Source organism: Anthonomus grandis, chromosome 2 (genome assembly GCF_022605725.1).
Source record: "Anthonomus grandis grandis chromosome 2, icAntGran1.3, whole genome shotgun sequence".
NCBI classification, from domain to species: Eukaryota; Metazoa; Arthropoda; class Insecta; order Coleoptera; family Curculionidae; genus Anthonomus; species Anthonomus grandis.
Genome location: NC_065547.1, coordinates 8,450,285 through 8,465,146, shown reverse-complemented (window position 1 = coordinate 8,465,146; position 14,862 = coordinate 8,450,285). Strand labels below are relative to the sequence as shown.

Sequence of the window (14,862 nt, the reverse complement as noted above, 5' to 3'; positions counted from 1 at the left end):
ACTTCACCTTGTATTTTGCACTATGGTGGCTGCGATAGCGGGCGGAGGCACTATACACAATATATTACAAGTATACACTAGCTGGGCCAAAGACTGCAAGAACTCGCATCTTATCCTCATGTATTCCGCTTGGAATGTCAGGTTATGAGACGGAGTGCTGGCGGCCTTAAAATGTTTAAAATAAGTTTAACAAATTTTATAATGGCACATTTTATTTTCTTTACTTTCAAGGCGGCAATGGCCTTATTATAATGGATCACTGCTTTATCCAACCTGGAAACGAGAGTTTTAGAATCCTCACTATAAAGTAGAGCTTCTGCCTCGCTCATTTCTTTCAGACAAGAGAGCCAGAAGTGGAAATGTTCCGAACTGACTTGCTCAGTCAATTGTTGAAAAATATAGGTGCCTATTTGGTGGTGGCCGTATCTTACTGCAGCTCTCGCTAAAATTTGAATAAAACCTCGGTCAAGGCAGTTTTGGTTTAATCTTTTCAGGTATTTAAAAAAAAAAATTACACTTTCGGATTAATTTCAGATTGTATTCCAGGTTTATTATTGCGGTTAGTTCAATTCATGGTAAGTTCCTTTCAGGCCATTGCCTAAGCCATATTAAATTTCTTTTTGGCATTTGCAACTCATGCCTTTAAGACAGTTGAAATCTCAATTTACCCCTTGTTATTATTTCTGACTTTTGGAATAATTTTGAATTTTATTCCAGGTATTTGTCATTTTAAGATCCTTCATGGTATTTCAATCTATTTATTATTTGTTCCATAATGGTTCTTGGATTGATTGTGTCATTCCTGTCTAAAAATTTGTATTACATAATTTGTCTCATATTGTACATGAGAAAATACAATACTTGGTAGCACCTAGGTATACAAACACCTGTGGGTGCTAAAAACATAAAATAAATAAAAATATGTTAAGATTACTTTTACATAAAATTTATTAAAGTAACTTTTTCCTAGGATTACATCTTATTATTAGTCTAGTTTTGAATTACTTAGAATAGTTTCATTTCAATTTGTCCACATAGCACTAATATATGATTTAGTTCTTCTCTTAAATAAGTTTATGTTCTTGATGTCCTTAATTTAACTTGGTAAAATATTGTAAATTTTAGCCAAGTAATAAATTTGAAATTTATGTTATTTTGACTTTAGTGATATTTCAATTAACTAATTAATCTGCTTTACCGCGTGTAATGCATATGATTGCATAACACACAGGGTGGGCGGTAATGAATGCGCCAAAAAGCAACTCTAGGTTAAACTCGTGAAAATATCGATGTTAAGCTAAATATGCCTTAGTAAAATGTTGATAATAAATAAGATACAGAGTGTTAAAATTTAAATTTTGAATCTGTTTTTTTTTTCTATAGCCCAAGTTGTTTTTTAGATATCGACATAAAAACTGGGAATCAAGGATTTTGGGCATGAGAAATATGATTTAGTTCTATTTTTTGACGTAACGTGTAGAGGGCGCTAGTTATACCAAATTCACATACCGTTTCTAGCCATAACTTTCTTACTAGTACAGTTATTTTTTATTGAATTAACTGATAGAATGAATGTTTTTACGAAAAAAGGTGTACTATATTTATTTCGGTAAAAAAACCCGTTTTCGAAATATTTACATTTAAAATTTCTGTTGCACAGTCAAAAGCAAGAATTTTCTATTAATATCTGGTGTGGTATAATTGATGATTTTAGTGTTGGACCTTTTGAATTACACGCTTAATAGTAATCAGTACTTGCAATTTTTACAAAATGATTTGCCGGATCTACTCGAAGATGTTCCTTTAAATTTACGACAAAACATGTGGTATACGTCTGCAGTTTGCAATTTAGATGTATGAATGCCTCACAGATGATTTGGTCATGGCAGTAGTTACATCGTAGTCTCCGCGTAGCCCGGGTTTTAATCCTTTGGATTTTTTCTTTTGGGTTATATTAAGTCGTACAAGTTTATACAAAAGAAATCTGTACATGAGAGCAACTATTGTAAAAAAATCATGATTCTATACCAATGTTATGAGGAATAAACAAGGAACTTTATTCCAAATAAGGCACTATTTGGTAAAAGGATAAAGGATGGATATGCCTTGAGTGAATGGAGAACTCTTTGCACATTAGTTGAAATAATGTTTTCTATTATTTCAATCATTATAAATGTTACCTCAATTTAGTGTTGAACTATTTTTAACTGTGCAACAGAATCTGTAAATGCAAATATTTCGAAAACGCTTTGTTTATCCGGAATAAATGTAGTACACCTTTTTTCTTAAAAATCATCGTTCTATCAGTTACTTTAATAAAAAATAATAAAACGGTACTACTAAGAAAGGCATGTCATGAAACAGCATGTGGATATGGTGTAACTAGCACCCTTTACACTTAAAAATAGAATAAAATTATATTTTTCACCCGTAAAAACCCCGATCCCCAGTTTTTATTTCAATATCTCAAAAATAAGTTGAGCTATAGAGAAAAAACAGATTCTTAAATTACATTTTAATAATGCGTATCTTAATTATGAGTGACATTTTACTAAGGCATATTTGGCTCTACATCGATATTTTCACGAGTTTAACCTAGAATTGCTTTTTGGAGCATTCATCACCGACCATCCTGTATATATACTATAACGAATCGCAGATTCTATCAGATATCTATAAATGGAAATATTTTTATTAAATATATCTTGTAAAAGAAAAAATTTATATAGCAGATTCCTGATCCTACAGTCAGGATAGTAATTGATAAATACCCAAAATTGGATCCTCATTTTTTGGGTATTTATTTTAATTATTACTACTATCTACTATTATATTTGAGAATGAAGGTCTGTTAGTTTTTATCAATGAAAAAGCTATATAATCGGTCTTAGTGAGATTTAATTGTAAGTGTATCTCCTTTTTACCTTAATCTTAATTTTCTTATGTTTTCATTAGCAAAAATTACAAATGTTTTGATATAATATGCAAACCGCATAAATCATAGAAAAACCAACTGATTTAGAAGAAAAAAATAAAAAACAAGGGTGTTAGCAAAGTCTGTACAGCGTGTCCAAAAAGTCTGAAGAAAATACCTTTAACAGGTAAACGAATTACCTGGTTGAAAAACGCTGGAACACGTGAATTCTCTTTTAATTCCAGCATGTTTTCAGATTTCTGAAAAATTTGCAGGGTGTGTCAAGAAGACTGGGCAGCTGTCAACTTTATTATTTTAAATAGAACACCCCATTTATTAATGCATTTTTGGATGATAAATTCTAAATATATTTCATGTATTTAGCACACCCTATATCAATCTTGAAATGTTTTTGAAATATGAACATTTGAAAACCAAATTTTGTTAAAAATTTTACCAGGCTTTAAAATCTAAATTACTTAACTTTCGGTAACTAACTTTTTTGTGTCACAGATTTGATTATTAGATTAATAGACACTTTGATTATTATATCATGACATCTATACTTCCCGTTAAGTTCAATATTGTCTGAAATGGCTCAATTAAATGAAAGAGAAAAAATTACATTAATAAGGTTAAGGGGTTATGGAGATCGTGTTAGACCATACGAAGAGGTCGCTAATTTATTTAATGATTTATTTCCAAATCGAAATCCAATTGCTTAGAAAATAGTAAAGACAATGAAAACTTTGTTTTTAAGACACTCTGTACATTTACCAATACTTCTAAAAATAATGAAAAAATAAAACTAGAGGTTGACGGCGTCAATTTTGCCACTGACATAGATTTGGAAATATTGAACTTGGTATGTACCAAAAATCAATCCTCCTAGAGAACAGTTTAAATTACAATATTAATTTAACTTATTTATATTTTTATCAACTAATAAAAGGAACTTTTCCTATATAAATTCTTTTAAGAACAACTGTGCATGAGGATTGAATGAAATTGATGTTAAAATTATAAAATCTGTTCACTTCTACATTTATCCTTTAGTACATATTATAAATCTCTTTTTTAAATCAGGTCAAGTTCCTATATCATTCAAAACTTCAATTGATAATCCTGTGTAAAAAGCTGGAAGTAAAAATAACATTTCAAGTATAATTAATAATTTTTATAAAATATTTGGAAGTGTCATTTGGACAGTAATAAAAATTTTTTGGCAGTTTTCCTGGATGTTGCGAAGGCATTTGACACGGTTCCTCATCACTAGCTATTAAATATTTTAAGTACTTATAATTTAAGGGGAGCTGTGTTGGGTGTCTTTGAGAATTATATGGGTGAACGACAATAAATAGTAAAAATACGGAACACAAAAAGTGAGCCAATGGGTATAAGACAAGGAACCGTACTGGGACCTGTATTTTTTATTATCTATATAAATTCTATCATTTAATAGTTTGCTTATTTCCTATGCTAATGATACGGCTAGTATATTGTCTGAAGACACATGGGCTGAAGTTAGAGAGAATACAATTGTTGGCATTAGGTTGATTAAATGCTTAAATTTAAGATATCTTAGTATTAATATAGATAAACATTTAAAATCAGGTCCACATATATCAAAACTAACTAAAATATTAGAAAATTAATATACAAATTTTACACACTGAAAGAAATACTCAATCAAAACATATTAATTAGTTTATATAAAGTTTTAGTAGAGTCCCCAAAGTAGAGGATAATTATGTGGGGAGGTCTGTACGAAAACTTACTTTATCCACTTCAAATTATGTTTTTAAAATCATATATAATATGATACTCTACTCAATTATTGAATACTGAAATTCCTAATATTAGATCTCATTTATAATATTAAACTGTATGTGTTTATAAAAATTAGAAAGTGAGACAGCATGTTTACCATTCACATGAAACTAGATCAAAAACTTATAACATTTAATAATAATACTAATAATAATAATAAATATTTTTTATTTGCATAGAAGAAACAAAAAAAAAATACAAGTTTACAAAATCTAGTAATAAATTTACGCAAATAAAAGGCCTACAAATTCAGAATTCTGCCATGGCAGATTCTGGTTTTTAACATTGTGGCCCCAACTTCATTAAAAAAATGGTAATTTCAGTAACGCTTAACTAATAACTGATTGATTAAATACAGCTTTTTCTTTAATCATATACCTAATAAACCTTCATTTAAAAGTTCTAAATTCTAAATTTAACAGTTTAACATCAAGCAAAACAATACACATTGCAAATACCCAAAAAACAGATTAAATTTTTTGTTAAATAACAAATTAGTTAATATTAATACGTAATATAATTGCAGAAATCACAATTATCAATATTTGTCATTCTTGTACTATCTATAAAATATGAATTAAAATTGTTGGTATTTACAAAAGATTTAGGAATTTGCTTCTGCTTTGATGGCAATATTATTCTTAGTTCACGCCACTTGTTCTTGTATGTACAATTCTCAAATTTATCACTATAAAAAGCCCTTTTTTCCACTCTAATCGCTGTTGTTGTATAGTTTCTAAGCTGTTTGTAATAATTCCATTTAGCTGGCAGTTTAGTTGTTTTAAAATCCTTTAATGCCTTATTTCTTAATTTTTGCAATAGTTTAATATTATCTGTCAACCACGGAGAATCTTTTTTTTTTCGAACAACTATAGTTTTAATAGGAGCATGCTTGTCGAACAATTTGAGTAAGTTATTGTTTAAAAAATGTATATTATCATCTATGGATTCGAATTCATGTATTAAATGAAATGGAACAGCCTCCAAATCCTCTTGAAAGTTGTTTAGGTTTATATCCTTTAAGGATCTATAAGATACAATGTGCGGTTGTACAATAGACTCCGTGACATTAAATTCACAAAAAACGCCAAAATGGTCAGAAAATGTAGAGCTTATTATGCCAGATTTCAAAATGCCAACATGATTTGTAAAAATAAGATCTATAATTGAACTAGTGTTGTTGGTCATACGAGTATGCTCGGTTATAACCTGCTTCAAATCGAAAGTTTCACACAAAGAAATAAGCTGAGTTGCATGACTGTAATTTAATTTAGATATTTATATCAATGTTAAAATCACCTATAACACGATCACCTTATAGACACGTTATATTATTAAAATTTGAAAAAATGTCAATTAGTGTTTCCTCTAAAGCTAAAAAAAACTCTGAATATTTGAACTTGGAGGCCTATAGACTATGCTGAAAATGTATGGCTCCTTACTAATAAACATTTTCACCCATAAACTTTCAAAAAAATCATGACTTTCAGATAAAATAATTTCATATGATAAACCATTCCGGACATAGGCAACAATACCACCACCCCTAAGATTTTGACGATCATTTCTTATCAATTGATAATTACTGATCTGTATTGCACTACTATCAATATTAAGACTAAGCCAACTTTCGGTGACTGCAATCAGGCTAAAGTCCTTTTTACAATAATCATTCTTAAAATCCTCAAAATGAGCCAGCAGGGATCTACAGTTAATATGTGCTATTTTTAACGAAATAAAATATTGCGATTAGTTATGAGTTTTTAGGAATAATATATACTTAGTTGTTGCAGATTTAGGTACTTACTAGTTATGCACTTGTAATAAATTGACATATCTGTATAAAATAAAAGCTGAAGTTCTCTGGTTATAAAAAAAATCTTAGCCAAGAAACTATCTAACTACGTATATGCCTAAGTATAAAAAGTTAGTTTAATAATAATAATAAAGAATAAATATAAGGATTATACCTACACCTACACCAAAACAAAAAGAAAAAAAAACTAGTTTGTCGTAAAGTTAAACAAAAAGAGTTTAGTAAGCCAATCATATATAAAAAAGTACCTGATGTTTCGGACTTGTTCTTAAGTTATTCAGTCCCAACATTGCTTTTAAGGTTAATTAAATCACTTTCCGAGACTACACGATGCACCGAACCATCACTTGTTTTGACATAAACATTGCCACTAGACACCCACGCAAATTTGTTTGTAAAAAAGTTTATTGCTCGGTCTAATAAAGTAAGCCGTAATTTAGTGAGATCCTCCTTAATGTAAACACCGGTGTTTTTTAACATTTTTCTGCTTTTGAGTACCGACAAACGGACATCAGCAGTAGAAAACCGTACAAGCACTGCCGGCGGTTTACGGCCCGGAATTTTTGGCGAAATTCTGTGACATTTTTTTATTTCGCTACCGTTAACCTGCACTTTTAGTTTATTATTTAATATAGATAGTACGGTTTCTCGGACATTTTCATTTCGGTCATGTTTGATGCCGAATATACGGACATTGTTGCTGCGCATTGTTTGTTCTTGATTGTTGAGAAGTTGACAGCCTTTGACTTCCTCCATCCGACTTAACCCTACTTTAAGGGCTGCGATTTCCTGGTTTTGAGCTTCTAGCTGTTCATCAAATTTTTCTCTTACTAATGCAGCTACTTTCCCAGCTATTTCAGAGAGAAATTTATCGTTAAACACACTAGAAATGATGGATTTTATTTCTCTCACATCTGTTGTTGAGAAACCCATTTTGGCGGGAAATGACAGTGGATGCCGTGAATGCAGTTAACTATCACAAACACTGAACACAAACACTCAAAAACAAGTCAATCGTATGAAAAGGCTACTGCTCACCCCTAACTTTATTATCTTGTAAAAAAAACAACGTTAAAAACACTATTTTGAGGGGATTTTTGAAGAGCGACAAACAGTACGTTCTCTCTACTCGAGCGCCATCTCTTTGACCAATTAGTTGACTATTTATTTTCAAAAAATGTACAATTGTATACCATTTAATATAAAAAAAAACATTACAAATATGAGAAAATTTTGCTTCAGCTATAAAATGTATATTTCAACTAGCTATAAAAAATTTGAACAATTATTTTAAATTTTTTAATAGTGTTAATATTTACTACAATATTTAAAATTAATACTAAAATGTTACTTTATAGACGTTCCCTAGGTGCATCCATGAGCTATTAATTATTATTAAAGTAAGTTGTACTTAGCATAAGATAATGTAATGGAAACTATAGCTTAAATATATTTTGATTTGATTTACATCTTAGTGCAAACTTACCTATACAGTAATTAGACCATAAATCATTATTAGCAACAGCGGAAAAAATGGCTCCTTGAGCCTGGTCGTTCCACTTGTAACCGCTCATCATTTGAAATATGAGGGTGCACATCATGATTTTGGTGCTACTTTGGATTTTTGTTGGATATTGCTCCTGGGTAATACTAACCAAAATGGTGCAAATTGACGGAAGATGTGGTAGCAATGCTTCCGGTTTAAGGCTTGCTACTGCCCCCAAAGCCTCACAGATAACTATAATAAATTCTCCTGCAATAAAATTTTACATGAAAAAAAGTTATATGTTGTTTTGCCACTGAGCTCACCTTCAAGATTGCTAATGACCCAACCGAGTAAATCAACAAACCTTTGGCAATAATCTGGTTTGACTTGGCACAGCCTTACGGCGCACTTTAATGCTGTTTTTAAATATTTTATTTCTTTTTCTTCTTCTGCCCTCGTCAAAAGGAGAATCAACATTTGGACAGAGGTAAGTATTTTTTCGGAGCCCTCAGGCTGCAGATTTTTACCGAAACTAAAATAGGTAAGTATTAAGAATAATATATGATTATAATATTCCGGATGCAATATGGAATAATGAAGAATTAGGTTTAACACCCCTCCGGCAGCTAAAGCTTAATCAGGCTGTTTTAATTTTAATGTCATGTGTCAATTTAACTTTGTAAAGAACAATAGTAATAATAATAATAATTAACTAGTGGTTGTCTTGGTATACTCAGTATGGGTTTATTAAAAACAGATCTACTAATAATAACCTTTTGTTATAAACAAGTTTAATTTTAACAAATATGGAGGCAGGTGGCCGAATCGATTCTGTTTATACTGATTTCTCCAAAGCCTTTGACAGACCTTTTTTGCTGACAAAGTTAAGGAACTTGGAGATCTATGGTGGAGTGGTTGACTAGGTAAATAGTTTTCTTTCTGACAGAACAAACAGGGTTGAATATGGTAATATTGGTAATTTCCTGTCAAAATAACAAAGTTACAAGGGTCCCATTGTGGACTTTTTTACACATCTATCTCAATTTATAAAACACAAATGAATTTTCATGCTTGCAGACGATGTAAACATTTTTCGGCGTGTTACAACAATAGCCAATGTTATGCTTCTTCAAGAAGACATTAACTTTATGTCTTCGTGCACGGTGTAAATAAATCATATGGACCCTAATATAACTAAATATTCTCAAATATCATTTGTCAGAGTAAAAGAACCAATATTTTTTAATTATTTGATTGATCAAAATAAATTGAAAGTTGTTGGTGAAATTTGGAATTAGTGCCAAATTACTTAAATATTGCAGTCCCTTCTTGGATGTTTATATTACCCACATAGTCAATTGTTGTATAGAGCAAAATTATTTTCCGGATCAGTGGAAATTATCAATAGGTAAGCCACTTTCGAAAGTAAAAAATCCAACTAACTATGGTGATCTGAGAATAATTAGTATATTACCGGCTTTGTCAAAGGTTTTCGAAAGGGTTCTGTATAATCAGTTGATTGAGTACTGCAGTGTAAATAAAATTATCCCGGAGACTCAGTGTGGCTTTAAAAAGGATTTGAGTACTGATGTTGCCCTAACTGGAGTTATTGATGACATAATAACGTCAAGAGATAAAAGGTTGTCTATTGCTTTTTGAAAGCATTGGACACGATCAACCACGAACTTTTATTGGCGAAACTGTAATTTTATGGACTTCTGGATGATTCGGTAATATTGATTAAATCATATCTTCATAACAGATTTCAAAAAATATTTTCAAATAATTCTTTTTTCCGAAGAAGCTAGAATTTTATCAGGCGTACCTCAAGGGTCAATCCTGGGACCATTATGATTTATAATCTACACCTCAGATATACTTAAATTATTAAAGTACAGTAAACTGAAAGCTTTTGCCGATGATACCCAAGTTTATCTTCACTTCAATCATCAGGATTATTTGCATGCATCTTCTTTAATAAACCATGACCTAAATTTACTTAACCAACTTTCTTCTTGCCATAATCTAAAACTTAACCCTCTTAAATCAAATGTTATGATTTTTGGACCTAAGATTTTCTTAAAAATAATTTAAATATCTTATTAAATGTTGTTCCTCTTCCCAAGATTGATCGTGCAAAAAATTTAGGCATTGTTCTGGATACTGAGTTGAGGTTTCGTGAATATGTTAAATTGTTAATTCAGAAGTCATTTTTATCGTTGAAAATTTTATATAATAGTCGTCAGGTTCTTAGTTTTCATTTGAGGAAAATGCTTTGTGAGTCTCTGGCCCCGTCCAACTTCAACTACTGTGATTTTATTAATGGTCCTTGCTTAGACATTGCAGATAAAAATCGTATTCAGAAAGTTCAAAATGCTTGCTCACCGCTAATATTTGGATTACGAAATCACGATCGCATTTCACACACATTTAAAGAGCTTAACTGGTTGAAGATGGACGGGCGCAGAGAGTTGCACTTAGGTAATTTTTTAAGTTTTATTTTAAAGTTTTATTAAACCCCTCCCTTCCCTCCACTTTATGGAATAAATTTGTTCCTCGTTTAAAGGTTCACACAAGAAATTTCCGGAGAGGATGACACTTCCTCGTCATTCGACTGCAATGTTTCAACGTTCTTTTACGTACAATGCCATTAAACTCTACAATAACCTACCAACTGAATTGTCAACTTTAGATCAGAAGTCATTTAAATCAAAGTTTAAGAAATATCTTTTACATTTAACCTTCAATCCGTAATTTAGGCATTTAATTATTTATTTTATTTTTGGCAATTTTTTATATTTAGCTATTTAATATTTATTTAAATTATATATATATATATATATATTGTTCTTTATTTGGGTATTTAATGAATTTAATAGAGTTAATCTTTATATTGTAGCTTAAGTTTATGACCCCGACCTCCTTTTTTCGGGTTACATAATTTTAATTATTGTTTAGGTCTGATGATGCTCTAGTCGAGCGAAACATGTAACCTTCGTTATTTTATTAAATGTATTTGTGATGCTGTAGATTTCGTGTTATTTACCTTTTATAAAAAAAAAAATAAGTTTATGACCGTTGAGTAGGGTTCAGTAGAGTAGCTGTCTTAGCTAGACTGCGCCCTGCTTCTCGGGTACTTAATTATAGAATGTTATTATTGTTAACTACATCTGTAAATTTTGAATAAAAGACATTTATTATTATTATTATAGACCTTGGTATTGCACTGGGTACCACTGGGAACCTGTCATTTAAAGGGTACATATATCCTTGTCATATGTCAGATATTATCTCACGCTTTCTTATGCAGGATGCTGGGTTTCGTAATTAAATTTGCAAGTGTTCGATTTTTACAATAAAAAAAACTATTGCGCACTTATTCGGAGTAATATTAAATACTAATTCAATATTTGGAACCCAAACTCATAATTATGCAATAGAACGTGTACAAGACAAGTTTCTAAGATTGTCAAAAATGTAGAGATGAATATTGTCAAGGTGAATTAGGATCATTACTTTATGTATATGAGTAAACCCCGATTTTTAAACCATATACATACATTTAAATGTTCCTGATAGGAATAAGCATTAAACAAATTGCATTATATTTAGGAAAAATACCCTACAAAAAAACTACCGTTCGTTTGGGCTGTAAAACAGTGAAGGCACTACTTTTCAAGCTAGTTGACTCCAAGTCTGGTTGATAGGTACAACAAACAAATGACTTTTAATCTCCTTCCACTTAAAGTTAAATATCTCGAAAGCTACTTGAGATAAACATATCTAACAAGTTGCATTATATTTAGGAATTAATGCCCTACAAAATATGTTTAAGGTAAAACATTCCAGTTATTATTTTCCAAGCTATTTGATTCTAAGTTCAATTGATACTAAAACAAATACATGACTTTACTTAACCTCCTCTCGCTTAAAGTCAAACAACTCAATCCTATTAAAGTTAAAAACATCAAACAATACTTTTCAAGCTACCTGGCTCAATGTCCAGTTGATAGTATAAGAAACAAATTACTTAGCTAACCTCCTTCCACTAAAAGTTAAATATCTCGAAAGATACTTAAAATAAACAAGTTGCACTATATTTAAAAAAAAATACCACAAAAAACATGTTAAAGGTATAAAACAGCCTAGACACTACTTTCCAACTTGTTCGGCTCCAAGTTCAGTTGATAGTAGTGTTGTAAAAATCCGGATTAATTCAATATCCGGATGAATTGAAAATTCGGTTTTTTCATCCGGATTAATTCGTCCGCTCGATGTCTCGCCCGTTCGGCAAATTATGCCATGTTTTATATACATTTCGTTTTTACATACTAAACTAAAATAGCTAATTATGTATGTAGTAAATCAAGTGTATTTTAAACGATGCAAAATATCAATACAAAAATTCTTTGTTTCCGATTGCCGGGTTATTTGTCCGGACGATTTAATTCGGATTCTCTTAGCCGGTGGAAGGTGGAACTTCGTGTCACTTCGTGAGCCTCGTGCAAGCTCATGCTCATACAATTATTTCATTGTCGGTCGAACGGGTCGACGCCGACGGGCGGCGTGTATCCGGACGATTTAGATATCCGGATTGATTCGGAATAATTTGATATTCGGATTGAACGGACGATTAATCCGGACTCTTCGCATCACTAGTTGATAGTACAAGAAACAAATGACTTAGCTAATCTCCTTCCATTTAAAGTTAAATATCTTGAAAGCTATTTGAAATAAACTCATCAAACAAGTTGCATTATATTTAGGAAAAAATACCCTAAAAACATGTTATAGGTGTAAAACAGCCTAGACATTATTTTTTAACCTATTCGGCTCCAAGTCCAGTTACCAATACAAGAAACAAATGACTTAGCTAATCTCCTTTTACTTAAAGTTAAATATCTCGAAAGCTATTTGAGATAAACACATCAAATAAGTTGCATTATATTTAGGAAAAAATACCCTAAAAAACATGTTAAAGGTGTAAAACAGCCCAGACACTACTTTTTAAGCTATTCGGCTCCATGTCCGGTTAATAGTATAAGAAACAAATTACTTAGCTAACCTCCTTCCACTTAAAGTTAAATATCTTGAAACCTACTTGAGATAAACATATCAAACAAGTTGCATTATATTTAGAAAAAATACCCTAAAAACATGTTCAAGGTGTAAAACAACCTAGACACAACTTTTCACGCTATTCGACTCCAAGTTCAGTTGAGAGTACAAGAACCAAATGACTTAGCTAACCTCCTTCCACTTAAAGTTAAATATCTTGAAACCTACTTGAGATAAACATATCAAACAAGTTGCATTATATTTAGAAAAAATACCCTAAAAAACATGTTAAAGGTGTAAAGGAGCCTAGACATAACTTTTCACGCTATTCGACTCCAAGTTCAGTTGATAGTATAAGAAACAAATGACTTAGCTAACCTCCTTCCACCTAAAGTTAAATATCTCGAAAGCTACTTGAGATAAACTCATCAAACAATTTGCATTATATTTAGAAAAAATACCCTAAAAACATGTTAAAGGTGTAAAGCAGCCTAGACATAACTTTTCACGCTATTCGACTCCAAGTTCAGTTGATAGTATAAGAAACAAATGACCTAGCTAACCTCCTTCCACTTAAAGTGAAATATCTTGAAAGCTACTTGAGATATACTCATCAAACAATTTGCATTATATTTAGAAAAAATACCCTAAAAAACATGTTGAAGGTGTAAAATAACCTAGACACTACTTTTCAAGCTATTCGGCTCCATATCCGGTTGATAGTATAAGAAACAAATTACTTAGCTAACCTCCTTCCAATTCAAGTTAAATATCTCAAAAGCTACTTGAGATAAACTCATCAAACAATTTGCATTATATTTAGAAAAAATACCCTAAAAAACATGTTCAAGGTGTAAAACAGCCTAGACACAAATTTTCACGCTATTCGACTCCAAGTTTAGTTGATAGTACAAGAAACAAATGACTTAGCTAACCTCCTTCCACTTAAAGTTAAATATCTCGAAAGCTACTTGAAATAAACTAATTAAACAAGTAGCATTATATTTAGGAAAAAATACCCTACAAAATTGGTTTAAGGTGTAAAACAGTTAAGGCACTACTTTTCAAGCTATTTGACTCCAAGTTCAATTGACACTAAAACGAATAAATGACTACTTAACCTTTTCACGCCTAAAATTAAAAATCTCGAAAGCTCCTAAAGATAAAACCACTAAACAAATTGCATTATATGAAGAAAAAATATTCTACAAAATTTCTTGAGGGTATAAAACAGTTCAGGCACTACTTTCTAAGCTATTTGACTCCAAAGTCCAGTTAACAGTACAACAAACAAATGATATTCCATAAAATATAGTAAAAATAATTCTATTTCAAGAATGTTAAGAAATGCAAATACTATGCAACATACCTTAGATTTTTTTCAATAGTTCGGAGGCTAGTTTTAAAAGATCAGCAAGCAGGTAGTTTAGTGATGTAATTTATATAAATTATTGTGATATTATAAAGTTACTAATTTAAATTTTAATAGGGTATGTAGGACTGTATGATTTTTATCTATTATTTTTGCATATATGTATACTATAATTAGTGTATTTATTAAATATCTGGCATTTAGTTGTTCTAAGAAAAATGGACCCGGATTTTCAAGCTTACATATAAATCAACATTAAATATCTGGTGTGTGTAAGTGTGTGTACATATCGAGAATGTCATAAAAAAACTTAGAGTAATTATATTTAAATTTAAACAAATTAAGCAAATACTAGATACGTTTCAAATAAAGGTAATATATTACTC

At 30.7% G+C, this 14,862-nt stretch overlaps 1 protein-coding gene across 1 annotated transcript in view; it reads right to left on the bottom strand.

Annotated features, from left to right (window-relative positions):
• Positions 1–14,862, bottom strand: part of LOC126747120 (integrator complex subunit 7) — a 56,661-nt gene that overhangs the window by 25,960 nt on the left and 15,839 nt on the right. Inside the window, exons 7-10 of the mRNA XM_050455611.1 lie at positions 8,370–8,578; positions 8,047–8,313; positions 225–442; positions 8–165 (exon numbers count right to left, since the gene is read on the bottom strand). Of these exons, the coding sequence (XP_050311568.1) occupies positions 8–165; positions 225–442; positions 8,047–8,313; positions 8,370–8,578 (852 nt within the window). The remainder of the gene's footprint in view (positions 1–7; positions 166–224; positions 443–8,046; positions 8,314–8,369; positions 8,579–14,862) is intronic.